Here is a 21,989-nt window from a genome sequence, read left to right on the forward strand (position 1 = left end):
AAGGCTTTATAAGTTAAACCCAGCACCTTGAATCGGGCTCGGAAACATACAGGCAGCCAGTGCAAGCAGGCCAGAATCAGTCTTACATGTTTGAACCTTCTGGTCCCCGTTATCAATCTGGCTGCCACATTTTGCATGAGCAGCACCTTCTGAACCATCTTCAAAAGCAGCCCCATGTAGAGTGCATTGCAGTAATCTAATTTGGAGGTTACCAGAGCATAGACAACTGAAGCCAGGTTATCCCTGTCCAGATAGGGGCGTAGCTGGGCCACCAACCAAAGTTGGTAGAAGGCACTCCATGCCACTGAGGCCACCTGAGCCTCAAGTGACAAAGATGGCTCAAGGAGAACCCCCAAACTATGAACCTGCAACTCCATCCAGAATAGGTCGAGCACCATCCGGTCAGAAGAACTGCCCACCAACAGCATCTGTCTTGTCTGGACTGAGTTTCAGTTTATTAGCCCTCATCAAGTCCATTGTCGCAGCCAGGCAGCGATTTAGCACATCCACACCCTCATCTGAAGAAGAGGAAAAGAGGAAATAGAGCTGCGTGTCATCAGCATATTGATGACAACGCACCCCCAAACTCCGGATGACTGCACTCAGCGGTTTCATGTAGATGTTAAATAGCATGGGGGACAGAACTGACCCCTGTGGAACCCTGTACTGGAGACCACGGGGCTGAGCAGTATTCCCCAGGCACCACCTTCTGGAGCTGACCATCCAAGTAGGAGTGAAATCACTGCAATGCATTGCCTCCCACTCCCATCTCAGACAATTGTCCCGGAAGGATACCATGGTCGATGGTATCGAAAGGTGCCGAGAGATCAAGGAGAATCAACAAGTCCACACTCCCCCGGTCTCTCTGCTGACATAGGTCATCATACAGGGCGACGAAGGCTGTTTCCGTGCCAAAACCTGGCCTGAACCCCAACGGAAATGGATCTAGATAATCAGTCTCATCCAAGAGTGTCTGGAGCTGGTTGGTAACCACCCACTCAAGAACCTTGCCCAGGAAAGGAACATTTGCCGCTGGCCTACAAATACTAAAATTTTCTGGGTCCAGGGAGGGTTTCTTTAGGAGTGGTCTCACTACCGTCTCTTTGAGGCCGCCCAGCACCACTCCCTCTCACAAGGAGGCATTAATCACCTCCCTGGCTCAACCAGCTGTTCCTTCCCTGCCAGTTTTTATCAGCCAAGAGGGGCAAGGATCCAGTACGGAAGTGATCAAATAAAAATGACAATATTTGACAAATTAGCACAGCATTAAAATAAACCTTTTCAGAAACATTGCATTATTTTTAAAGTAAAAGTAATTGTTCATGCTCTTTTTTTTGTTTCTAGGATGTATGACAATTTTAAAACAGGAACATTTGTGCTGTATAGAAGTACTTCCCGCAATTTTGAAGTCCACGTGCGCCAGTGGGATTGTGGAAGCCTTTATTACCCAGCATCATGTAACTGTGGTTTTGTTGCCAGAGAAGAGGCTGATATAATAGCGTTTGACATGTGCAGCGGTCAGCTGCGTGACTCACAGCCACACTTATCTGTAAAGAGCAGAGACCCGGCAGACAGCAATGTCAGGATAACTGAATCATACTTGGGAAGAAAAGTCACGGTATGTTACCAGTTTTATATCTGCTGCAAAGCTATTTGGCTCAGGAGGAGCTTTTTGTTAGCTTTTGCATGTGCACAGGCTATATTCAGACAGAAGAATAAACTATGGTTTATCATTATGTGAATAAGCCTAGACAAGCCTAGGACTTACACTCTCCCTCCAGTGCAGCTGCAAGGTTGAAAGACAAAGCCTTCATTTCCATTTTAACTAATCACAGTTTAGCATTATATCTGAACGTGCACAAACTGCACTTAGTCTTAACTATGGTTTACTGAAACAAGGCAACTGTAGTTTATGAAGCTAGCTTGTTTCAATAAAATCTAGTTAAGAAAAAAACACAGTTTAGGATTTGCAGATATAACACTAAACTGCAGTTAATTAAAAATGGAAGCTTCTGATCTTGTGGCTATGAAGGAAGAGGAGAAGGGGGGAGAACACAAGCCCAAGGCTTGTTCCCATAACAATAAATCATAGTTGCATCTGAATACAGCCATGATCTCGTCTTTGTTGCTTTCTGTCACAAAAAAGGCTCCCCCCTTTACCATTTTACAACATAAAAGATTCTTCAGTTTGCATAGTTTAAACAACAGGAACTCAGGTCAAGGTAATGCCACTCTGCACCAGCTCATTTTAACTAATCATAGAAGGAGGGCTTGTGCAGTCCATACTTCATTACATTTCCTATCACTGATTTTCCTCCTCAGTGTTCCACTTCCTTTTATTTGTTCTGCAGCTTAGGACCCCATTAAAGGGCACGAACCACCTCCAGTTAGTTTAAACATAGTTTTCCTGTTGGCAGCCATTATCCTGCTACAGTTCTTTCATTACCAGAGCCTTTTTGTAAAAACTCATAGTGTACATATCGCCCATTCTCAATAGACACTTTGCTATTCTTTTGGAAGGGCTTTTCTTGACAACTCACAGAGCCAAATTAGATGTTACATTGAACACATCATTGCCTTTCATGTGGTTTTTAACTCTTTAAAATAGTCATGGGGGAGAGAGGGAGAGATCTGGACTGGGACTACAGTACAGGTCTGGATTGAGGCCACAATAGAGTTTAAACCTTTTCCCCACACGGTTATTCTGCCGACCTCGACCACCCCGCCCTGTTAGGAAACATAGGAAGCTGCCTTATACTGAGTCAGGCCATGGGTCCATCAAGCCCAGTATTGCCAACACTGACTGGCAGCAGCTGTCCAAGGTTTCAGGTACGAATTTTTCTAGCCCTACCTGGAGAGAAGCTGGGGATTGAACCTGGAACCTTCTGCATGCAAAGCAGGTGCTTTACCACTGAGCTATGTCCCTTGTTCCCCCCACTTGCCATTACAGCAAATTTCACTTTGGGAGGCAAATAGCCACTTCATAAAAATAGCTCAGTGCAAAGGATTAGCTAGCGCCTCTCCCTACGTCATGGTTTTTATGTAGACCCTTCCCTCATAGCTTCTATTTTAAAAGGAAGAGAAGGAGACAGATGATGGTGTGCCATGCCTAGTTTGGCCAATAGTCTCATGGACATATTCCAACCTTCCCCCTCCCCCTTCTTTTCTTTTTTCACATCACACCAAAGTTATTGATGTGCATAGTGGTGCACAGGTATAACTGCACATATTCAGTATTATTATTAATATGCTTTTGCATGGGTATTCTTAGGCATGGGATCACAAGACCAGATCATGGGGTGTCCACTTTAAAACTTCCCACACAGTTGCTTTTACTGTACGGAGAGTCTGTTGTTGTATCTGGTAGCCATCCACTAAGCCAAGCATTACCACATTCCTGCAGCTATCTGGAAATCCTGCCTTGCCACATGGCTGACGGCTACTGCTTACTGATCCTTCATACAGTTTAAGAACCCACCTGGACATTTTAAAGCAGAAGCTTACAAGGGTGGAGCAAACCTTGGACCCTCTGATGCTTTCAGGCATCTTGTCTGAAGAAGCTGGGTCACAGATCTGTGGGTCTGTCACCTACTCTCACCTATGTGATCTTGTAGACCAGGGTATGTGAACCCATGGCCCTCCAGAGGTTAACAGACCACAATTCCCATTATCATTGGCCATAGTGGCTTGGGCTGATAGTCAGGGTTGGAGTCCAACAACATCTGGAGGGCCACAGGTTCCCCACCCCTGTTGTAGGCCAATGTTGGCATTGACAGGGATTTAGAAGTGATCCAGGGATGGAAAATAAACATCATAATGGTTTCTGTGTTAATAAACATTTTTTCATGTCCCCATGAAATCAACAATTATCACCGGTATTTACAGATAACTTTTGTGCCTGGTTGACCCCAGCGTCCCAGGATTTTTCTATGCAAGGCATTTAGCATAAGCTCATTATTCCCCATTCACCATTGTTTATTGGATCTTTAGATGACATTGTGACCCTCCAGGTTCACTTCTGTATGTAAAGACCACTTTTGACAAGGTTTTTTAGAACAAGGAAAATGCAGCATTTAATTATGAAAGTGAAAGAAACTGCTTTTTCACTTGTGTATTTGCACTATTCTGCTATACCACAGTGCCACATAGAGGATATGTAGTGGAAAAGCAGAAAAGGAAAGGTTCTTTGTGGAATGCTTGGAACTCAATTCTGCAACAAAACCAAAGGTAGATACAACCGGTTAACAGCCTTATGTAGAAAAGCTCCCAGTCCCTTATATCTCGAGAAGGTAGCAGTCAGTAGCAAGTTTTTAAAGAAGGTAGATTTCCTAAGACACACAATACTATAATTAAAGACAGAAAAAGGGAGGGAGGATAAAATGGTAGGGGGACCAAGCATTACTTCTCCCCATCTCCAAAACTGTCCAGAAATAGAGACTGCATTCATAAAAAGCTTTCCTGTTGTCTTTGTGATGCCATTTTGTTTTTAGATCTCGTTTTCTTCTGGAGCTTTTGTTCGAGCTGACGTGAGTGAATGGGGAATGAGTCTAACTCTCAGAGCCCCCAGTTCAGATTATAAACACACACTGGGACTTTGTGGAACGTTTGATGGCATTGCAGAGAATGATTACCATGATGTGGATGGAACTGAAATCACTAGAGGAACTGATGCTTATTTGACTTTTATTAGTAAATGGAGGTAATAATAACCTTATCAGTCCCAGCAAGATCTTTTTAGAAATCAAATATTATTAGTGACTGAAAAGGACCAGTTGAATGCTATGGGCAGAGTGTTGGATTTGGATATCAATTCTCCCGTTTTCAGCACAATCTTCTGTGTCTACTCAGTTTTACTCAAAAGTAAGTCCCATTGAGTTCAGTGAGACTGACTCAAAGATAAGTGTGTATAGGATTGCAGGTTTAATCAATAAAGTTCAGATGACTTTGGTCACAAGTCTTGACTCTCAACCTAACTTTCTGAACACAAAGGCATCTTCTGAGGAAAAAATGAAATAATCGTAAAACAGTGTAGACACTATTAATCATAATCATGCATTTTCTGTTTAGTATTAAAATGAATTCTGCTTCAGAAAACAGAGTTCAGTTTGTCCTGTTTCAGATTTTGAAATATTGTAAAAAATCCCCCACTTCCTTTCATTGAAAGTGAATTATGAGAATAATAATTACAGGAGATACAATATCCAATCCCTCAATAAAATCAAAAGCTACTAAAAATATACTGCACAAGCTAGCACATCTATAAATTTTCAGTTGTCATAGCGAATGTATGTTGTTTTGAAGCTTAAGATCGCTGACCTTTTTACTTTATCGCCAAAATAAGACAATGTAGGCTTTTTATGGTCCACAGTTGTGTATGTTGCTATGATTTATGTGCAAAAAGCAAAACTCATCTCTGTAATATAACACTTGAAAAGAAAGACTACGATTCAAAGAAGTGGTATATGAGCGCCAGTTCGTATGAAAGAAAGCCAGTGTGGACAAAGCCATAGACCCGGTTTGGACGTCACGACCATCCTGGGTGGGTTTTTATAAAACCTGGCTAGTCATGAATGAGTAGGAGCAAGTGAGTGTTCTTGCTCCCGATCGCCCAGTTGCTCCCACTGAGCTAAGTGAACTGTCCCTTGTTTAGTGTGATGTCTGAACATGGAACTCTGAGTTATTGGGAGAGAAGACAACCCAGAAATGTAACCCATCATTTGTACTTGGGTTTCAAATCTGGGTTGTCTCTCTCCCAACATCCCAGAGTTCTGCATTCAGACATCATGCTTAACAACCCAGGGATGGGGTATCCCTGGATTGTTTAGCTCTTCCTGGGTGCAGCGAGAGCAGTTGGGCAGCAAGAAACAGCATGCTCGCTCGCTCCCGGTTGTATCACAACAACCCAGGGTTTCAAAAAACTGGGGTTGTGATATCTGAACTGGGTCAGCATGGGCAAAGTGTTGGGTACAGAACTCTATTTAGACAAAGCTCCTTTGGCCAGTAATGATCTCAGCCCTACCTACGTAACAAGATGAAATGGGCTGAGCCCATGTATACCACCCTAAGCTATCTGGAGGATGAGCATGATAGAAATGTCATAATTGGGGTTTTTTTTTACCCACAACAGTTCCTGTTGTCAAAGATACAAATCACCCTTTGGTTTTAAAAGGTGTGTGGAAGTGGGAAATGGCTGCTGCAACAGCATCACAAAACTCCAGCTGCCTGAGCAGTTCTCCCCTTCCTCTCTGTGTGTGGATATTGCTTTCTTGGGTAACAGCTATCTTGAGGTTTCCTGTTGTTTTACTTTGACAGGATTTTGCCAGGAGAGAGCCTCTTTGACAGAACATCAGCTCCTTCACATTCAGCCAAGAAAACACTTTTCTGTAGTTGCAGTCCTGGTGACATGGGAGCGGATCAGCTGACAAATCAACTGAACTCTGTTTCTGAGGCAGGATTTGCTTTATCTTGCAAAAGAACCGAACAGAATGCTTGGCTTCCTTCTTTCATCCCAGGGCTGGATGTTACCGCTGAGTATATTGGCCCAGTTGATCATATCAGGGGCTTGAGGAAGCGTGCCGCTCTATTCAAAGAGGCTTCCTCTGCTCCCCCCCCCAGAGAGGGACACTCTTTTAATCAAACAGCTCTTCAGACAGCATCCCCAGGACGCCTAGCTATCTTTCCAAACTCAAAGGCAGGCAATACAAGAGATAAAGAAGCGCTTGGGAGCTTGGGAGCCTACAGCTACACTGACATGTACAGCAGTCGGCAGCGCCATAGAAGACTTTCTGTCAGAAAGCGCCAACATCATTATGAATACCTTTCTGTATTTCCAGCCCAGAGTCTAAGCCAAACAGATCTGGATGGATTTAGCTATTTCTTCCCAGAAGATCATACAGCTGACATGCACCAAGAGCCCATGTCCTCATGGCCAACACCTTCTGGCCTCACTGAGTCAGATGCGTTGGATTTTTGTCAAGAGACAGTAGCTAATTCCAGCATAGGTAGAGCTTGTGAGGCTCTCCTTGGCCAACAGGTAGAGGATGCCCTGCACATATGTGTCCAGGATCTACAGCTAAAGGACGATCTCAGCTGGGCAAAGGCAGGTTTACCTCTGCTGGAAAATGAATGTGAAAAGAGACTTTTGGAAGAAGTTTATTACAGCACCAAAGGAAAGGAGGAATTAATTGCGGGCTTGCTCTTAGCACTGAAGTGCCCCAACCTCTGCAGCGGGAGAGGTCATTGTGTCGAATGGGGCTGTGCTTGTTTTCAGGGCTTCAGCTCTTACGACTGCAGTATGTCATCCGGTGAGTTGAGCTGTACGGTTCTTCGTGTTCTCTCTCTCTGCTGCTTTCGGCAAAGGTGACCCACAGTGGGGCCTTCTCAGTATCCAACTTCGACGTTTCAATCTAAAGCAGTCTGTTTTGCTCTCCTTTTGGCATCTGTCCTGCTTTCTCAAGGTAAGTCATGTATGCTCAATTCCCATCATGCTAGATTTAACCACTGCTCACCTTATCTCTAGCCTCAACTACTAGCCCAGAAAAAGAATACAATTTCACATGCTGGCCTCCAGATGGAATGCAGACTGATGCCTCCATTCCATGTTAAGGTCCAACTACACATTACATTAATTGCATAGCATGTAACTGAGAATAATGTTTTTTCCTCTAGAGTAAGTGTGCACAGCCCTGATTTGGACTGGGACTACTACGCACTAGGAGGGGGGATTAAATCTCCCCCCTACCAGTACCCACCTGGGGGTGAAAAAGAGCCTCCATTGATGTCAGTGGAGACTTTTAATCTCTTTTCAACCCCTGCATTGCAGAGTGGGTGTGGGTGGGAAAAAATGGTGGTGTTGGGGAAAGGTGTATTCCTCCTCTCCCAGTGTATGGTGGTCCCAAATTGAGTCAGCATTGTGCACACTTACTCTAGAATAAAAACATCCTCTGCTACACGCTGTGTCAATAATGTGACGTGTAGCTTGATCCTTAGAGAACTCTCAGCTCTTAAACAAAAACAGGATAGTTTCCTCCCCCCCCCCTTTTTTTTTTTTTTTTACTTTTGACACAAGGAACATTTCATTTTTGACCCCCTGATCCTAAATACCTGGCTGGTGTGTGACACTGGTGTATCATCATGAGCCCTATGCAGGCATTTGCCTGCAACATGCATAGGGCTGAACTGGGGATGGCATGTGTCTGAGCATGCATCGCCCACCCCTAAAACATCCTAGCACCCTGGCCACATCACAGACTTCTGTGCGTTGAGTGCAACAGTCTGTATAGGGGCTTGTAAGTGTGCTCAGCTGAATTCGCATGCACAGCTCCCACAATCAGGAACCCTTGTACACACCTCACCCCCAATTTAGCCCTATGCGTGTTGTAGGCACCTGTGTAGGGCTTTGGCAGTGCTTGCATATACCATCCGGCCGGCATCAAGGGTCGGCATGGTTGGGCACCTGCCAAGGGCTCACACCCTGGCAAGAGCCTCTGGACTTGCTCCTCCTCTTCACCGTTGCAACTTGCTTGTTCACTTGCCTCATTCTAGCCCAGACAATAGTGATTATGAGGAGGAGCAGTAGACGCCACTGCCAGTTCCTACTTGCTCACTAGCTCTCTGCCTGTCGAGCAAGCATTTGGCTGCAATGATGAGAAAGTGGATGAAGAGCAATAAAGGCTCGTGGCAATGCTGGTGAGAAGGTAAGACTCACTGAGGAAGGGGGCCCACTGAAGTTGTCTTGCCCAAGGGCCCCCCAAAACCTGGAGCTGGCACTCTGTACCATCATGTTTTATAACATTGCACTGGTATAGTTGGTGTACCCTATCCTAAAACTGCATGTGCACAGCAATGCCCCAACCCACCCCAAAAGCAGCACAGCGGCACAAGAATGATGAGTCTGATATGATGATGAGTTGCATTACAAGATGGGGGATATGTGGCTCAACAACACTACAAGCGAGAAGGATCTTGGAATTGTTGTCGATCACAAGCTGAATATGAGCCAGCAATGTGATGTGGCTTCAAAAAAGGCAAATGCCATTTGGGGCTGCATTAATAGAAGCATAGCTTCCAAATCCCAGGAAATACTAGTTCCCCTCTACTCAGCACTGGTTAGGCCTCATCTGGAGTACCGTGTCCAGTTCTGGGCACCACACTTTAAGAAGGATGCAGACAAGCTGGAGAGGGTTCAGAGGAGGACAACAAAGATGATCAGGGAACTGGAAACAAAGTCCTATGAAGAGAGACTGAAAGAACTGGGCATGTTTAGCCTTGAGAAGAGAAGACTGAGGGGAGATATGATAGCGCTCTTCAAGTACTTGAACAGTTGCCACTAACCGGAAGGCCAGGACCTCTTCTCGATCATCCCAGAGTGCAGGACACAGAATAATGAGCTCAAGTTACAGGAAGCCAGATTCCGGCTGAACATCAGGAAAAACTTCCTGACTGTTAGAGCAATACGACAATGGAACCAATTACACAGGGAGTTGGTGGGCTCTCCCACACTGGAGGCATTCAAGACGAGCTTGGACAGCCATCTGTCAGGGATGCTCTGACTTGGATTCCTGCATTGAGCAGGGGGTTGGACTCGATGGCCTTGTAGGCCCCTTCCAACCGTACTATTCTATGATTCTATGATAGTGGGTACCTATCTTAACTAGAGCTGTGTTTATTGTTTACCAAAGGAACCTAAATCTGGCAGTAAAATATAATTATTAAAACTGTACAGATATGATTGATTAAACCTGAACATTTATCTCTGATTGAAATGTCTGGATATTGATTGATTCTTCATGTGTTGGCAGATCAACTTTGCATGGGATCTGTTTCTGACTGTGCCCTCCTGTGGTAAGAGCTGGTGTTTAGTATGGCAGGGCATATCCCAAGATTTCACCTCTTGGCACATAGTGACACCTTCAAAACTCAGAGACATAAGAAAATGTCACTGAGTGGCAGCAGCTCTCCAGGGTTTCAAACAGGATCTTTGCCAGCCCAACCTGAAGATAGGGATGTTGGAGAAATCTGCAACGGATCCAAATGAGTTCATATTTCTGTGAATCCAACCTGTGGATTCTGCAGAGGACCAGCTTTTCCCAAGTCATGTGGACTTGCGGACTGGTTTTTCTCTTGTGCGGGGATTTGCACTAATTCGCATTAGTACTAATGCACATTAGTGCAAGTATGCATTAGCGTTAATGCACATTAGTTAGTCCACATCAGAATTTCGTTCGACTTGTGATAATTCGCATTAGCGCTAATGCACACTTGCACAAATGGGCATTAGTTAATGCGAATTAGTGCTAATGCGACTCAGCGTAAGTAGAACAAAATTCTGGTTAAAAATCCAATTTTATCAGTGAGTGGATGATGGGATGAAAGATGTCTGACAATTCGGGAAACACAGATCAGACAGATTTAACAAAATCCGTACATCTCTGCCAGGAGATGCCAGGGACGGAACCTGGGAACCAAAGCAAATACTCTACCACTGAGCTATGGTGTTTTCTGCACCTCATATTCATTACTCAGATTAACATATAGAATCTGCTAATGCTGACTTTACTATGTGAAAAAGTAATGAATCATCACATAATAAAGCAACTCATATGATGCACTAGAGTAAACTATACATATGTGAAAAAGCCTAGCCTAGCTTGGTGATATTCTGGAACTCACCAGATCTGCTGACAGGTTTGGATATGTCCCAGATCTGTTTCAAAAAACCAGGTTACAGTGGTAGCATAACATGATTATCTGAAGTCTTAAGAGTGTGAACCACGAGAAAGAAAGAATCTCCATGTAAATGAGTATTATACATATACTTCTTAGGTTAGTTCTAACAAACAACATATGAGGAGAAGGAGATAATAGGGCCTCACATTATTGCATCCTTCTCCATACAAAAGAATTCCCTGAATAAACAAAAGTGCATGCAAGTGTTCTAGGGTACAAAGCTTCTCTCTGATATCCAGGTTTCTTTGTTCAGGGAATATTTTCGTATGAAATACCGTTCAGTCATGTTAGCCCCCACCTGCACCCAGAAGTCTAGAAACAGGTTTAGCTCTTCATCCACTGTTGCTGAAAGCTAGACTTTAATGGAATATAGTATGTCAAATTATCTGAAGGAAATTCTTCCAAGAAGCTTTCAACTTAAAATATATTGACATTAATTTGTTCGTTTGCCCAGATTTTCTGTCTGCAGTGCCCTATTTTTCCTTTTTTTCAGATATGCAAGCTCTGATGCTATCTACAAAGCCTTTTTATACAGTTTGCATGAAGGGATCATTTGTTGATTTGACGTTTCGTGTTCTGTTTTTTATTTCAAAGATCGGGTTCCAGAAATTGTACAGCTGGATAATGGAGGATTATGTGATGTCCGGCAGTATGACTGCACAACTGTAAGAGCTTTTGGCCATGGATTTAAGGAGTCATCAAGCCTCAGATGTGAAGTTAACAAGTTGAAGGTGGTTTATTTTACATAGTAAAACTAACATTGAATCTTTGCCAGTTTTAAGGCTTTCAAAATATGAAGTCCCCCTAAGCCACACTGTATCCATATTGTCCCCATGCTGTTCCCTCCATTGTCCTCTTAGCAGACAAAGGAAATTGTAGGGTCAGTATAAGGTGGTTACAGCATGCAAGATGGAAGGATGCGAAAAAACCTGTTCAGTATGGTGCCTTCTCTGTTTGTACTTTGTACCTTTGGCCCTGTGCAAAGGTAGCAAACTGGAACTACGTAGATTAAAGGTGGGTGAAACCAGGGCTGGCCCTACTATTAGGCAGAGTGAAGTGGCCGCCTCAGGCTGCAGATATGGTAGGGGCAGCAGTGAACTGTTGCAGGACAGAGCTGTGGGTTCAACACAGCCTGCCCTGCACCCTCTCAGCTAGTGCTCTGATCTCAGGTGTGCTGGAGGATGCTGTTCCATCACCACTGTTGAAATAAGATTCAGCTATCGCTCTGGTCAACTTCTGTATATGGAATGGCGAGTGGAGGGCATTTTAGCTTTTTCCTCGGGCAGCAAAATGTTTTGGGCTTGCCCTGGGTGCAACTCTTTGGTTCTGCCCAGGAAAAGTTACCCTAAGCTGATCTTCTGATCCAGATCCCACCACACTTCCAGGATCAAAGCTAGAATCCCTAGGAATTTCTAGGCTCTGAAGCTGAATCCAGGCTGGACACTAAACTTGCCTTGCAGAGGTGGAGGCTTACATTATGTTGAATGGGTGGATGATGTCACTAATGTGTGCCAGTGATCAACATTGCCATGCAGTGTGACGGAGGCCTCCATGCATATGTAGTGAGCCCTCTCATGTCTGTGTCTAGGCCATAAGGTGGCCACCAAAAGGCCTCAGTTACTTAATCCAGTGCAACCCATATGATACATCTGAGGCATCTGAACGTGTACGATGAAGCCTGTCGCAGCCTGGTGATATTTTGGAACTCATCAGACCCACTGATAGATTCTGGTATGTCCCAGCTCTGATTCTCTGTGGATTCCAATTATAACTAGAGTTGCAGCTGCATCTTCCTAACACAACTCCAATATAGGAAGAAGGGCTGTAAGGTGTAAATTTGTTCCTCCGAATCACGAACAGTGTAGCATAGCACCACTCTAGACCCTATGTGGTATCACCTCACTCCAGACCATGCTCAGACTGCAACCGCAGGAGTGCAAACACCAGAGCTCAGTTGTCGTTTGTTGTGCAGCTCATTTTAACGGCTCCTTAACACAGTGTCAGTTGTATGGATAGGGTGGATATCTCCATGTAACTGATGTTAAGCTGGCCCACAAGTTTGTGCCTCTGGTGGGATACATAATATGCAAGGACACGTTTCATGCTATATTCATTGTTAGCCATTCAATATCAATACTGCAAGTAAAAATTACAGGAGGGTTTTTGTTAGGGAGAAAGCAATTGTTTAAACTGGAGTTTAGCCAAGACACTGCATTAATTGCCCAGTACTGCAAATCCTGAACTAAACAAGCTGACACTAGTGCGTGGCCTCTGAATTTGAACAAGCAATATAGTGTGACATATTTTTTTATCCCTTAAGGAATTCCTTTTCCACATCTATTCAGCAGAAGACATTTTCTTTTTCCAGTGAATCCTTTTTTCTTGGCTAGTTTTTGCAGATGCTGAGCTGAGGTTATTTTGGCAGGTTATATTACAGTGCAGGCTATGGATTTTCCTTGAGCACAACATGGATCCCCCCATCTGCAAGTCAGTTTGAAATGAGAAAGTCAACAGCACATTTACACTCCATTAAGTTAAAAGCCCACCCGATCAAACTCCTAGTGAGACAATTATTCGGAGTTCACTTATCACAGTTTGAACTGCCTCACTCCTCACTCACTGCAAGGGTTTTTGTTTTATTTTGTTACCAAAGCAGCACTCTCGATCCCTACCTTCCAAGCTTTTTGTTGAGCAGACAACAATTACAGGTAGCCCTGTGCATCCATTTGCTCTGAATAACTACAAGTTTGTATATCGTTTCAAAGGGAGAACAAAAGAGCAGAAGAGAAACTGATCTCAAAATTTATTCACGCCTACATATTTTGAAAACAAAATTCTCTTTTTTAGAGGCAATCATCAACTGCAAACCAAGTTTGATTCAGTAAATGAGAAAACCAAGGAGCTCATCTTTGCAGGTTGACGATTATCCCTGAAGAAGGACATTTTGTTTCTGAAACACAATGGGCCTGAATACATTTTGGCATGTCTGAGAACAGTTTCTTTGTTCTTGCTCATTGGTTTTATTTAGTGCCTTTCCCTTTTGGTTTCATGTTGTCAAACGGAGAAAAGCCATTGCTCCTCTGGCACAACCTGACATCGTTTACTTACAGCACAGTCTAACCTAATTAAGGCTGCTATCCTTTGCACATTTTTCTGGGAGTAAGCCCCATTGAACACAGCAGGACCTATTTCTGAGTAAATAGGCATAGAATTGTGCTGCACAACTGCATAACACCTCCTCAACTCCATCTTACAAGTGCAAACTGGGCTTTTTTTTGCTGTGCAACCCAACAATATCTTAAGAGTTCCAGAAAACTTGAAAGCTTTCTCACTACTTTCTGACGTTTTAGATGGCTCTAATGAAGTTACTATGTCTTAGTTGATCCTGTTTAGTTGATCAGGGACCCTCCTGAAAAAGGGAGTAGAAGTTCCTCATTTGTGTTACTTTAAGTAGCCCATGAATGTTTCACCCACCCGGCTGTAAATAGGTAATTGAGAGAGTATAGAAGTGGTACATGAGAACTCCGCTGTTGGTGGTTTGGGATGTAATCTGCTGCTCAGACATGGCACACAGAAGTCATTTCAGGAGACAGTCTTTAACCAGTAGGCAACGAAACAAATGTAAGACAGCCCTCCTTCTCTGTGACTAGATGTGATGTCCTGGATTGGTATAAGCTTTTCCTTCCCTAAGCTGATTTCCCTATGCAAACTGTCCCACACAAACATCACCCACCCAAAGATGGACACACGCCTACACCTTTTGCCCTGCAAGGAAAATAGTAGACCTGGGTTGGGATGGGGGCAAATTAGATTGGGAAATTAGCACATGGGAAAAGAGTGAACCTCCCTCCCACAGTCTTGTAGCCCACATCCAAAACAGGTTGCCATGGCTGTACTTACTCTTTTTTTTAAAAAGCCACAGGAGGTCGTCGAGTCATGGATCTTTTGCCCTCTCAGCTATTGGGCCTGACTTCTTAAGGCACTGGTACTGCAAAAGGCTTTCCCCTTTTGTACTCCAGAACTGATAAATCTGGATGAAGGAGCTCATCGATCTATTTAAGGCACAGTCCTATGTGTGCTTAGATAGAAAAATGTCCTACAATTCCCAGCATTCCCCCAGCCAGCATGCGGGGAGTTGTAGGCCTTTTTGCTGTCTAAACAGGCATAGGATTGCACTCTTAATGATTGTACCTTGCTGTCTACCAGAAGTCATTCTGCCCCGAGGAACTGGGTTTTCGATCAGGATGCTGGTTAAGGCAGAGGAACTACCAACTATTCTTGCTTCTCACTTTGGTTTGTTAAGATTAAAAGGAATCATGCTAGGGCAGATGATTTTCAAGCAGTGGCTTATGCTTAGACTTGTATAGGTTTCACTGAACTGAGGTCTGAGGTAACGCCTTCTGTCTGCTTGGAGGCGAGCTATTTGGGTAAACCATGGCTGGAATGGACTTGTGTCTTAGGCTACAGCCAGGTTGAAGGCTTCACACATTACATATTGTTTTGTCCAAGGAGGAAATTCCTGTCATATATCATTACCCAATGTCTTAGGAGGTTGCCTCAGGGTATTATAGTGAAACTTTTATATGATGATCAACTCTTTGTCACTTACAGGGTAGCTCTCTTTGCTATGACTGTAAGGAAATTATGCAGCTGTTTTGTGAAGATTACATGTTTAGTGTAACCTGATTCGCTTATTTTATTTTCCACTTGTGATTTCATTGTGATGGCCATAGCTAAACACAAATAAACTACTACTGTTATTACCCCTACTTTTTTGTCTTTTTGTTTATGATCTAACTTAATTAGGCTTTTTGGTCCTTTAATTCAGTACAGTGATAACAAATGGGTGCTTGGGGAATCTGTATTCATTGATGCAGCCTTCCACAATACCAAGGCTGTTGATTGCCAACTTCCAACTCAAGGGCACCAATCTAATGCTATGGATCTGCTGGATGACCAATCCATTGCAAGATGGCAAATCAAGGTAAACCCTAAAAACTACTTTATATAGTAATCAAAAAGTTACTTATTGTTTAATTGAACAAATTGTTATTATTTATTGCATTTATATCCTGCTTTTCCTCCAAGGAGCCCAAGGCAGAGTACTCATAATTTATTATTTATTTATTTTATTGCATTAATATCCTACATTTTTTCCTCTTGCAAGGAACCCAAGGTGGCTTACATAATCCTGCTCCTCTCCATTTTATCCTCACTACAACCCTGTGAGGTAGGTTAGGCTGAGAGTCATTGACTGACCCAAAGTCACCCAGTGAGTTTCATGGCCGAGTGGGGACTAGAACCCAGATCTTCCGATTCCCAGTCCGACATTCTAACTACTACACCACGGTGGCTTACCCCACCTTTCCCAGAACTGAACTAAAGAGGTGCACCAGAAAAAAGTACAATGGGTTACAAAACCATTTTAAAGTGTAAAAATGCACACCATAAAATTAACAATTTTTGCTGTGTTTGTAATAGATATTTAAAATCTATACTGAAAGGACTCTGCAGCCCCTTCTGAACTGTAGGCCCCTTTTGAGAGAGAATCTACAGACTAGGGGCCAGCACAATAAAGACCCTGCTCTGTGCTCAACTGCAATTACTATTCTACTACTCATTGCAAAGGGGTTAACTGGTGGTACATGGAGCAGGGCTTTATTTGAAGAACTTAACTGGTGAGCAGGTTCATGTGAAGGGAAGTGCTAAAGCTTAGTGGTAGAACACATAGTTCACATGCCAGAGGTCCCAGATTCGCTTCCTGTATGCTTCAGTTAGGATCCTGGAGAGCTACTGTCAAGTAGATAGTACTGGGCTGGATAGACGTGCATTTACATCTGGAGGCACCTCTCCTCCAGGTGCCCCTGCCATCTGTGGTAATATGGGTAGCAATCAGAGAGAGAGAGCCTTCACACTGGTGGCACCTGGCGTGGGGAATTCCCTCCCCAGAAAGCCCAGCTGGCAGCAACATTGTTATCCTTTCAATGCCAACCAAAGACATCTTTATTCCCCCAGGCTTTTTAGTGTATTTAATATATTTCACTCTTTTTTTAACATGTTATGTTTTATTTGTGTATTTTATCTTTTTTCTAAATTTTGAAATAAAAAAATAATAATGTTCCATAATCCTGTTTTGTATGCTTTTATAACTCTTGGAACTATTGCTATATGTCTAAACAGATTTCTAATGATGGGTTCACTTATAGCAACCCTGAAACAGTGACTTTATTTGACGGAGCTTGTCAGATATGTGACCCACAATCACATGGATTATGCATGTTAAAGGCAAGTATTTCCTTCTTACTTTTCTTTATCTATTTACAAACTCATTGGTGCTAGAAAATAATTCTAGTAGTTCTGCTAAATAAATCTTAGTCTGTTAATCATATAAATTTTAAAGATCAATTAATTGGTCAATTAAATCTGCAATACTTTGTATAACAACTTCCAGAGGGGTATCTGTAGTAATCTGTTACAGCAAAGAGTCTTGTGACACCTTAAAGGCTAACAACTGTATTAGGGCACATGTTTTTGTGGACTAAAGTCAACTTCATCGGATGGATATGACTAAAACAATAAATTTGCATGTGACAAATGCTTCTTCTAAGATGGCTGTCTGCAGTTTTTGTAGAAATTAATTATTTTTAATGCAAGTACATTTTTTAAAAACATCTTGCCCAATTCATTAGGGGCATCTTTTTATTTGATCAAAAGTTTTTTAATCAGTTCATCTAGCTGATGAATCAGCCATCCAATATAGCTCTAACATAGTGGATTCTGATCCTACTTCCTACTTTATCAAACAACATTTATCAAAAAACGTAGTCTACAAGTAGAATATTTACTGCATTTTCTCCCAAGCGCTGGGCATCCAAACATAATTCTTCCTTCTCTACCATAGGAATCCTGGACATACCAGTGACCCAAGAAGGTTTGGGAACTTGAACCTTCAGGGCTCACAGGGAGAAAGCAGGCAGTATATCTCTTACCCATCATGCCTTATTGCTAATTTTGCTGCTTCTCCTGTGGAGAAGTTGGCTGAGTTTGTGCTAGAAATAACTCCTGTTTTGGTTTTTCCCAAGAAAAACTCCTTCAGCCCCTCTCCTCCTGTCTCCCAGGATAACCCAAACTCCTTTCAGTCTGGGTTAGTACAGTCTTGGCACTCAGACTTTTTCAGACTTAGAAGTGAGGTCACTTCCTTGTTTACACTTCTGAGGGCGCAATCCTATTGGGATAGGTGGCCGCCTCTGAACTCGGAGGCGACTGCCTATCCAATACAGGGGAGGAGAAGCACAGAGGGGATCGTCCCCTCTGCGCCTCAGCCGCCCTGCATTTACGGCTAGACAGCCGATGCGGCTGTCTAGCCATGGGACCTTGGAGCGTGGGAAGCAGCAGCCAGACAACATGTAGGATGTGTCGTACCAGCATTTCCGACTTCTCTGCCCTGAGACGCCCCCAGGAACACCCCGTTTTTGCTGCTCCGCACTCCTCTTCCGAGTGCGGGGCCGTTCCGTGCTGCCTACAAGGCAGTGCGGGAAGGGGTGGAGGTCGGTTCCCAGGAATGACCTATCTTGTGGCCATCTAGCCGCTGACTAGCGGCCATAGGATTGCACCCTGAGTTACTCATCTTCAGAGCAGCATTGGGGGCAGTACCAACACAGGGATTAATGGAAGTCAGTAAACTTAACTGAGAAGCTACACACTGCCCAACATCAGTAAGGTGTCTTAGGTATACAGTAATTCTTTAAAAAGAAGATATTTTTCTAAGTGAAGTAAGCAGCTTCTCCTTGACTGCAAAATAGTATTGTATTAGCATGCAGCTGCTATAAATAATAACAATAATTTTAGCACACTCAGCCAACCACTCCACAGGAGAAGCAGTAAAATTAATAACAGCAGTGTAATCCTATGCCTATTTACTCAGAAGTAACCCCACTGTGCTCAAATGGGATTACTCCCAGGTAAATGAATGTAAGATTCCAGCATAAATTCACAACCTGTAACAGAGCAGTGTACATCATACATTTCAGTGATATGGTTCAAAATCCTCCTAGAAATTCAGATGGTCATAGTGGATGTTTTGCATGTGCAAAAACTGGAATGACAAACACAGAAGTTTCAACAGGGCACTTTGCATATAGTGTATAAAGGATTTCCTGAATCCCCATTAGAATGAGAGTCATTTGTACAAGAATCATACTCTGGTTTACTGCTGCTTTTGTTCATTTTAGTGATAGATGTGCGAGATACTTCCTGAGATTGTGCCCATTGCCTGTTGTGAATTCTCTCTGAAGCATGCAAAACACAAGAGTAGCTAGCAGGACACTGTTTTTGACAGTTTATGACACAGAAGTACGTCGTGGAACATGCAGAAAAAGATTGCCCATAATCTTAACGACCAATGTTGTTGTTTCTGCGAAGGAGAAGTCGTGCAACATAGATGGACTTTGTTATGGTGAAGGTGACACAAATCCTACCAGTCCCTGCTTACTCTGCAGACCTGAAATATCTAAGTTAACTTGGTCAGTTGCTGAAAGTAAGTTTTAATTAGTTATGAAAGTCACTTGCTCTAATTCTCAAACCTAAAAAATTACTAGTTTTTTTCGGAACATACACATCAAGCATATTTCCCATGTGTACACCGATGTTTGCAATGCAAATACCATAAACTGTGAAGGGGCAAAAGATGTCCAGAGAATTGGGGACATGTAGAGAGCATGTGGTTGAGAGCCACTGGTTCCCCACCCCTGGTCTTAGTAGATCTCCTTGTTTTCTGCTTGCTTAGTTGCTCCACTGATTAGATTGCTGAGTGTTTGGAGCAGCACATCTCCTTTTTACACTTTATCCTTTAGGAGGGCTTTTTCTGCTGTGGCACCCCGGCTGTGGAATGAGCTCCCTAGTGAGGTTCATCTGGCACCTACCTTTCGGTGCCAGGTGAAGACCTTTTTATTTTCCCAGGCATTTTAGCATTTTAACTTTCTAAATTTTTAGCTTTGCTGTTTTAAATCTATATTTTAAACTCCTGCACTGCTGCTAGGTTTTATTGTGGTTGTATTGTTATATTGTGGTTTTAATGTTCTCTATATTTTAAATTGTTTTATTGTGTGTTGTTTGGTTTTAATTTTTGTGAACCGCCCAGAAAGCTTCAGCTATTGGGCGGTATAGAAATTTATTTATTTATTTATTTATTTATGGATTGTTAATGCGCTCATGAGAAGTGAAGAAAAACTTCAGGTGAAATCCACCATCTAGCAGTTGATTTTCTTGCATTGGAGCATTTTGTTCCTAACTGTCTGCACAAGGATGATGAGAGGTCATCTTGGGTTCATGATTTCCTGATGGACTTGTGCCTTTTTCCTCTGCGGTGTATGCACCTAGGATGGGAATATTTATTGAATGGCTAGCGCACTTTACCTATTTCATTGTGTTGTGTACATTTACAGCGCTGTGTAGGACATTTATGGCAGCCTTCCCTAACTCAGTGCCCTCCAGATGTTTTGACTTTAACTCCCAACAGCCCCAGCCAGCATAGCCAATTAGGGGAATTGTAGTTTAGCAACTACAGGTTGTGCACTCCCGGCCTATGTGATTTGATCATGCTCAGTAAGGCTTCAATAAATCTCCTTGTTTTGCAGCTCGCTTAGGATGGCAAAAACGGGAGTTTTCAAACCCTTGGCAGGCCACTACACATAGATAGTGCTATAGCTGTGTTCGGCTTGGTCACAAGTTGTGCATCAGCCTGGGTGTTCTGTGGATGCTGTGCCAAGCTTTGAGGCCCAGCTTCACATACATGCTGCATTACGATTTACATCTGGCATCCTTAAAGCAAAAACAAGAAAAAATCCGTAACTGATACAGAAATAATTGGGAACAATTCTATACAAACTGTTTTAACATGATAAGGGTGGGGAGGGGGGATCACCTTAAAATTCTTTTAACTTTCAGCCTATCATGAAACATGCATCTTCCTTTTCTTTTTTTTAAGACACATTTCTACCTACTGATGTTGTTGATTACAGCAGTGGAATTCTAGCTTAATGGGTTTTATCCCTTTGCTAGAGAAATGCCTGTCCCCATGATGAGTGGGGGGCAAGTGGAAAGCGGGAGATCACTTAGTGTAGGAACTCCACAAACCCAGTGGAGTCCCTTTCAGCAGAGGTTGGGCTGCTTAGGGCCAGCACAGTGGGTCTGGTTTTGCATCTTGCTCAGCTAGTATTCCCTAGTGCCCTGTCTGGTGAAAAGCAGCTAGATGGGATAAAGCAAGGTACTGTACACAGTTGGAAGGGGCCCCTAACAGTAGCTATCCAAGTGTCTGGGGAAGTTCAGGGGTGTGGGGAGGGAGCAGCTGAACAATTTTCTTGATTGCAGCCATTTTTCAGACTTTGCACACTGCAAATCTTTTTTTCAGACAACCAGCCCCCTGTGTTTCAAAACATCCAAGAAAGGCTGCAGGCATTTTATGGAGAGAATTTTGTGTATCAGTTCACAGCGATGGACCCAGAAGGCTCTGCTGTCGCTTTCTCATTGAATTCTGGCCCCCCAGGTGGCAGTCTTTCTCCTGCTGGACTCCTGATATGGAAGGCTGTGTCAGAAAATGCTCAGAAATTTGCCTTTTCTGTGACAGATGAGTGCAGCGCTGAAACCAAAGTAGTAATAGAGGTAATAACTATTGTGGTCAAATACCCAACACTAATTGCTTCAATTCAGCAATAAAGCCCAATAACAAATTGCTCTTGTTCATGAGCAATAACCTGCTGTGTATTGGGTATTTTTTGTAGGTCAACGTGAAAACATGTGACTGTTTAAATGGTGGAACTTGTGTGACAAATACTAATTTCTCCCCTGGAAGTGGGAAATATCTGTGCGTCTGCCTTCCAGGATTTGAAGGTGACTTTTGTCAAGTGAACACCAATGACTGTGCATCCAGCCCCTGTAATCTTGGCAGATGTTTCAATGGAATGTATCGCTTCCACTGTGAATGTACACCTGGGCTGCAGGGTGAATTGTCACTTACTCTGAATTTACATAGCAATAATTCAATTACATGCATGATTTCAGGATTCAGTTACTGTGATATTTAAGTAGAACAAATATTTTCTAAGCATTGCTTACGGAGTTATATCTTCACATACTGCTACCCAAGTCTGTTAAAACCAGTGACCAAGAGGGCAGCATTCGGCTTTAAGCTTGTGGGATGTCTAGATTACAGAGGAAATTAGCATAAGAAGTAAAAACACACTGCAATCCTATCCATGTCTACT

The 21,989-nt window shown here is 43.1% G+C and overlaps 1 protein-coding gene across 5 annotated transcripts in view; it reads left to right on the top strand.

The window, feature by feature from the left end:
* Nucleotides 1-21,989, top strand: part of VWDE (von Willebrand factor D and EGF domains) — a 65,541-nt gene that overhangs the window by 26,363 nt on the left and 17,189 nt on the right. For 3 of the 5 annotated variants that reach the window (XM_084858665.1, XM_084858667.1, XM_084858668.1), the window contains exons 10-18: nt 1,345-1,618; nt 4,491-4,699; nt 6,313-7,304; nt 11,323-11,459; nt 15,557-15,712; nt 16,909-17,013; nt 19,150-19,264; nt 21,137-21,387; nt 21,507-21,615. In XM_084858665.1, coding sequence (XP_084714791.1) covers nt 1,345-1,618; nt 4,491-4,699; nt 6,313-7,304; nt 11,323-11,459; nt 15,557-15,712; nt 16,909-17,013; nt 19,150-19,264; nt 21,137-21,387; nt 21,507-21,615 — 2,348 coding nt within the window. Of the gene's footprint in view, nt 1-1,344; nt 1,619-4,490; nt 4,700-6,312; nt 7,305-11,322; nt 11,460-15,556; nt 15,713-16,908; nt 17,014-19,149; nt 19,265-21,136; nt 21,388-21,506; nt 21,727-21,989 lie in introns of all 5 variants that reach the window. The other 2 variants (XM_084858664.1, XM_084858666.1) reach the window with 1 other exon arrangement.

Source organism: Heloderma suspectum, chromosome 5, assembly GCF_057233095.1.
Source record: "Heloderma suspectum isolate Gila_16-S chromosome 5, 16-S_ref, whole genome shotgun sequence".
NCBI classification, from domain to species: Eukaryota; Metazoa; Chordata; class Lepidosauria; order Squamata; family Helodermatidae; genus Heloderma; species Heloderma suspectum.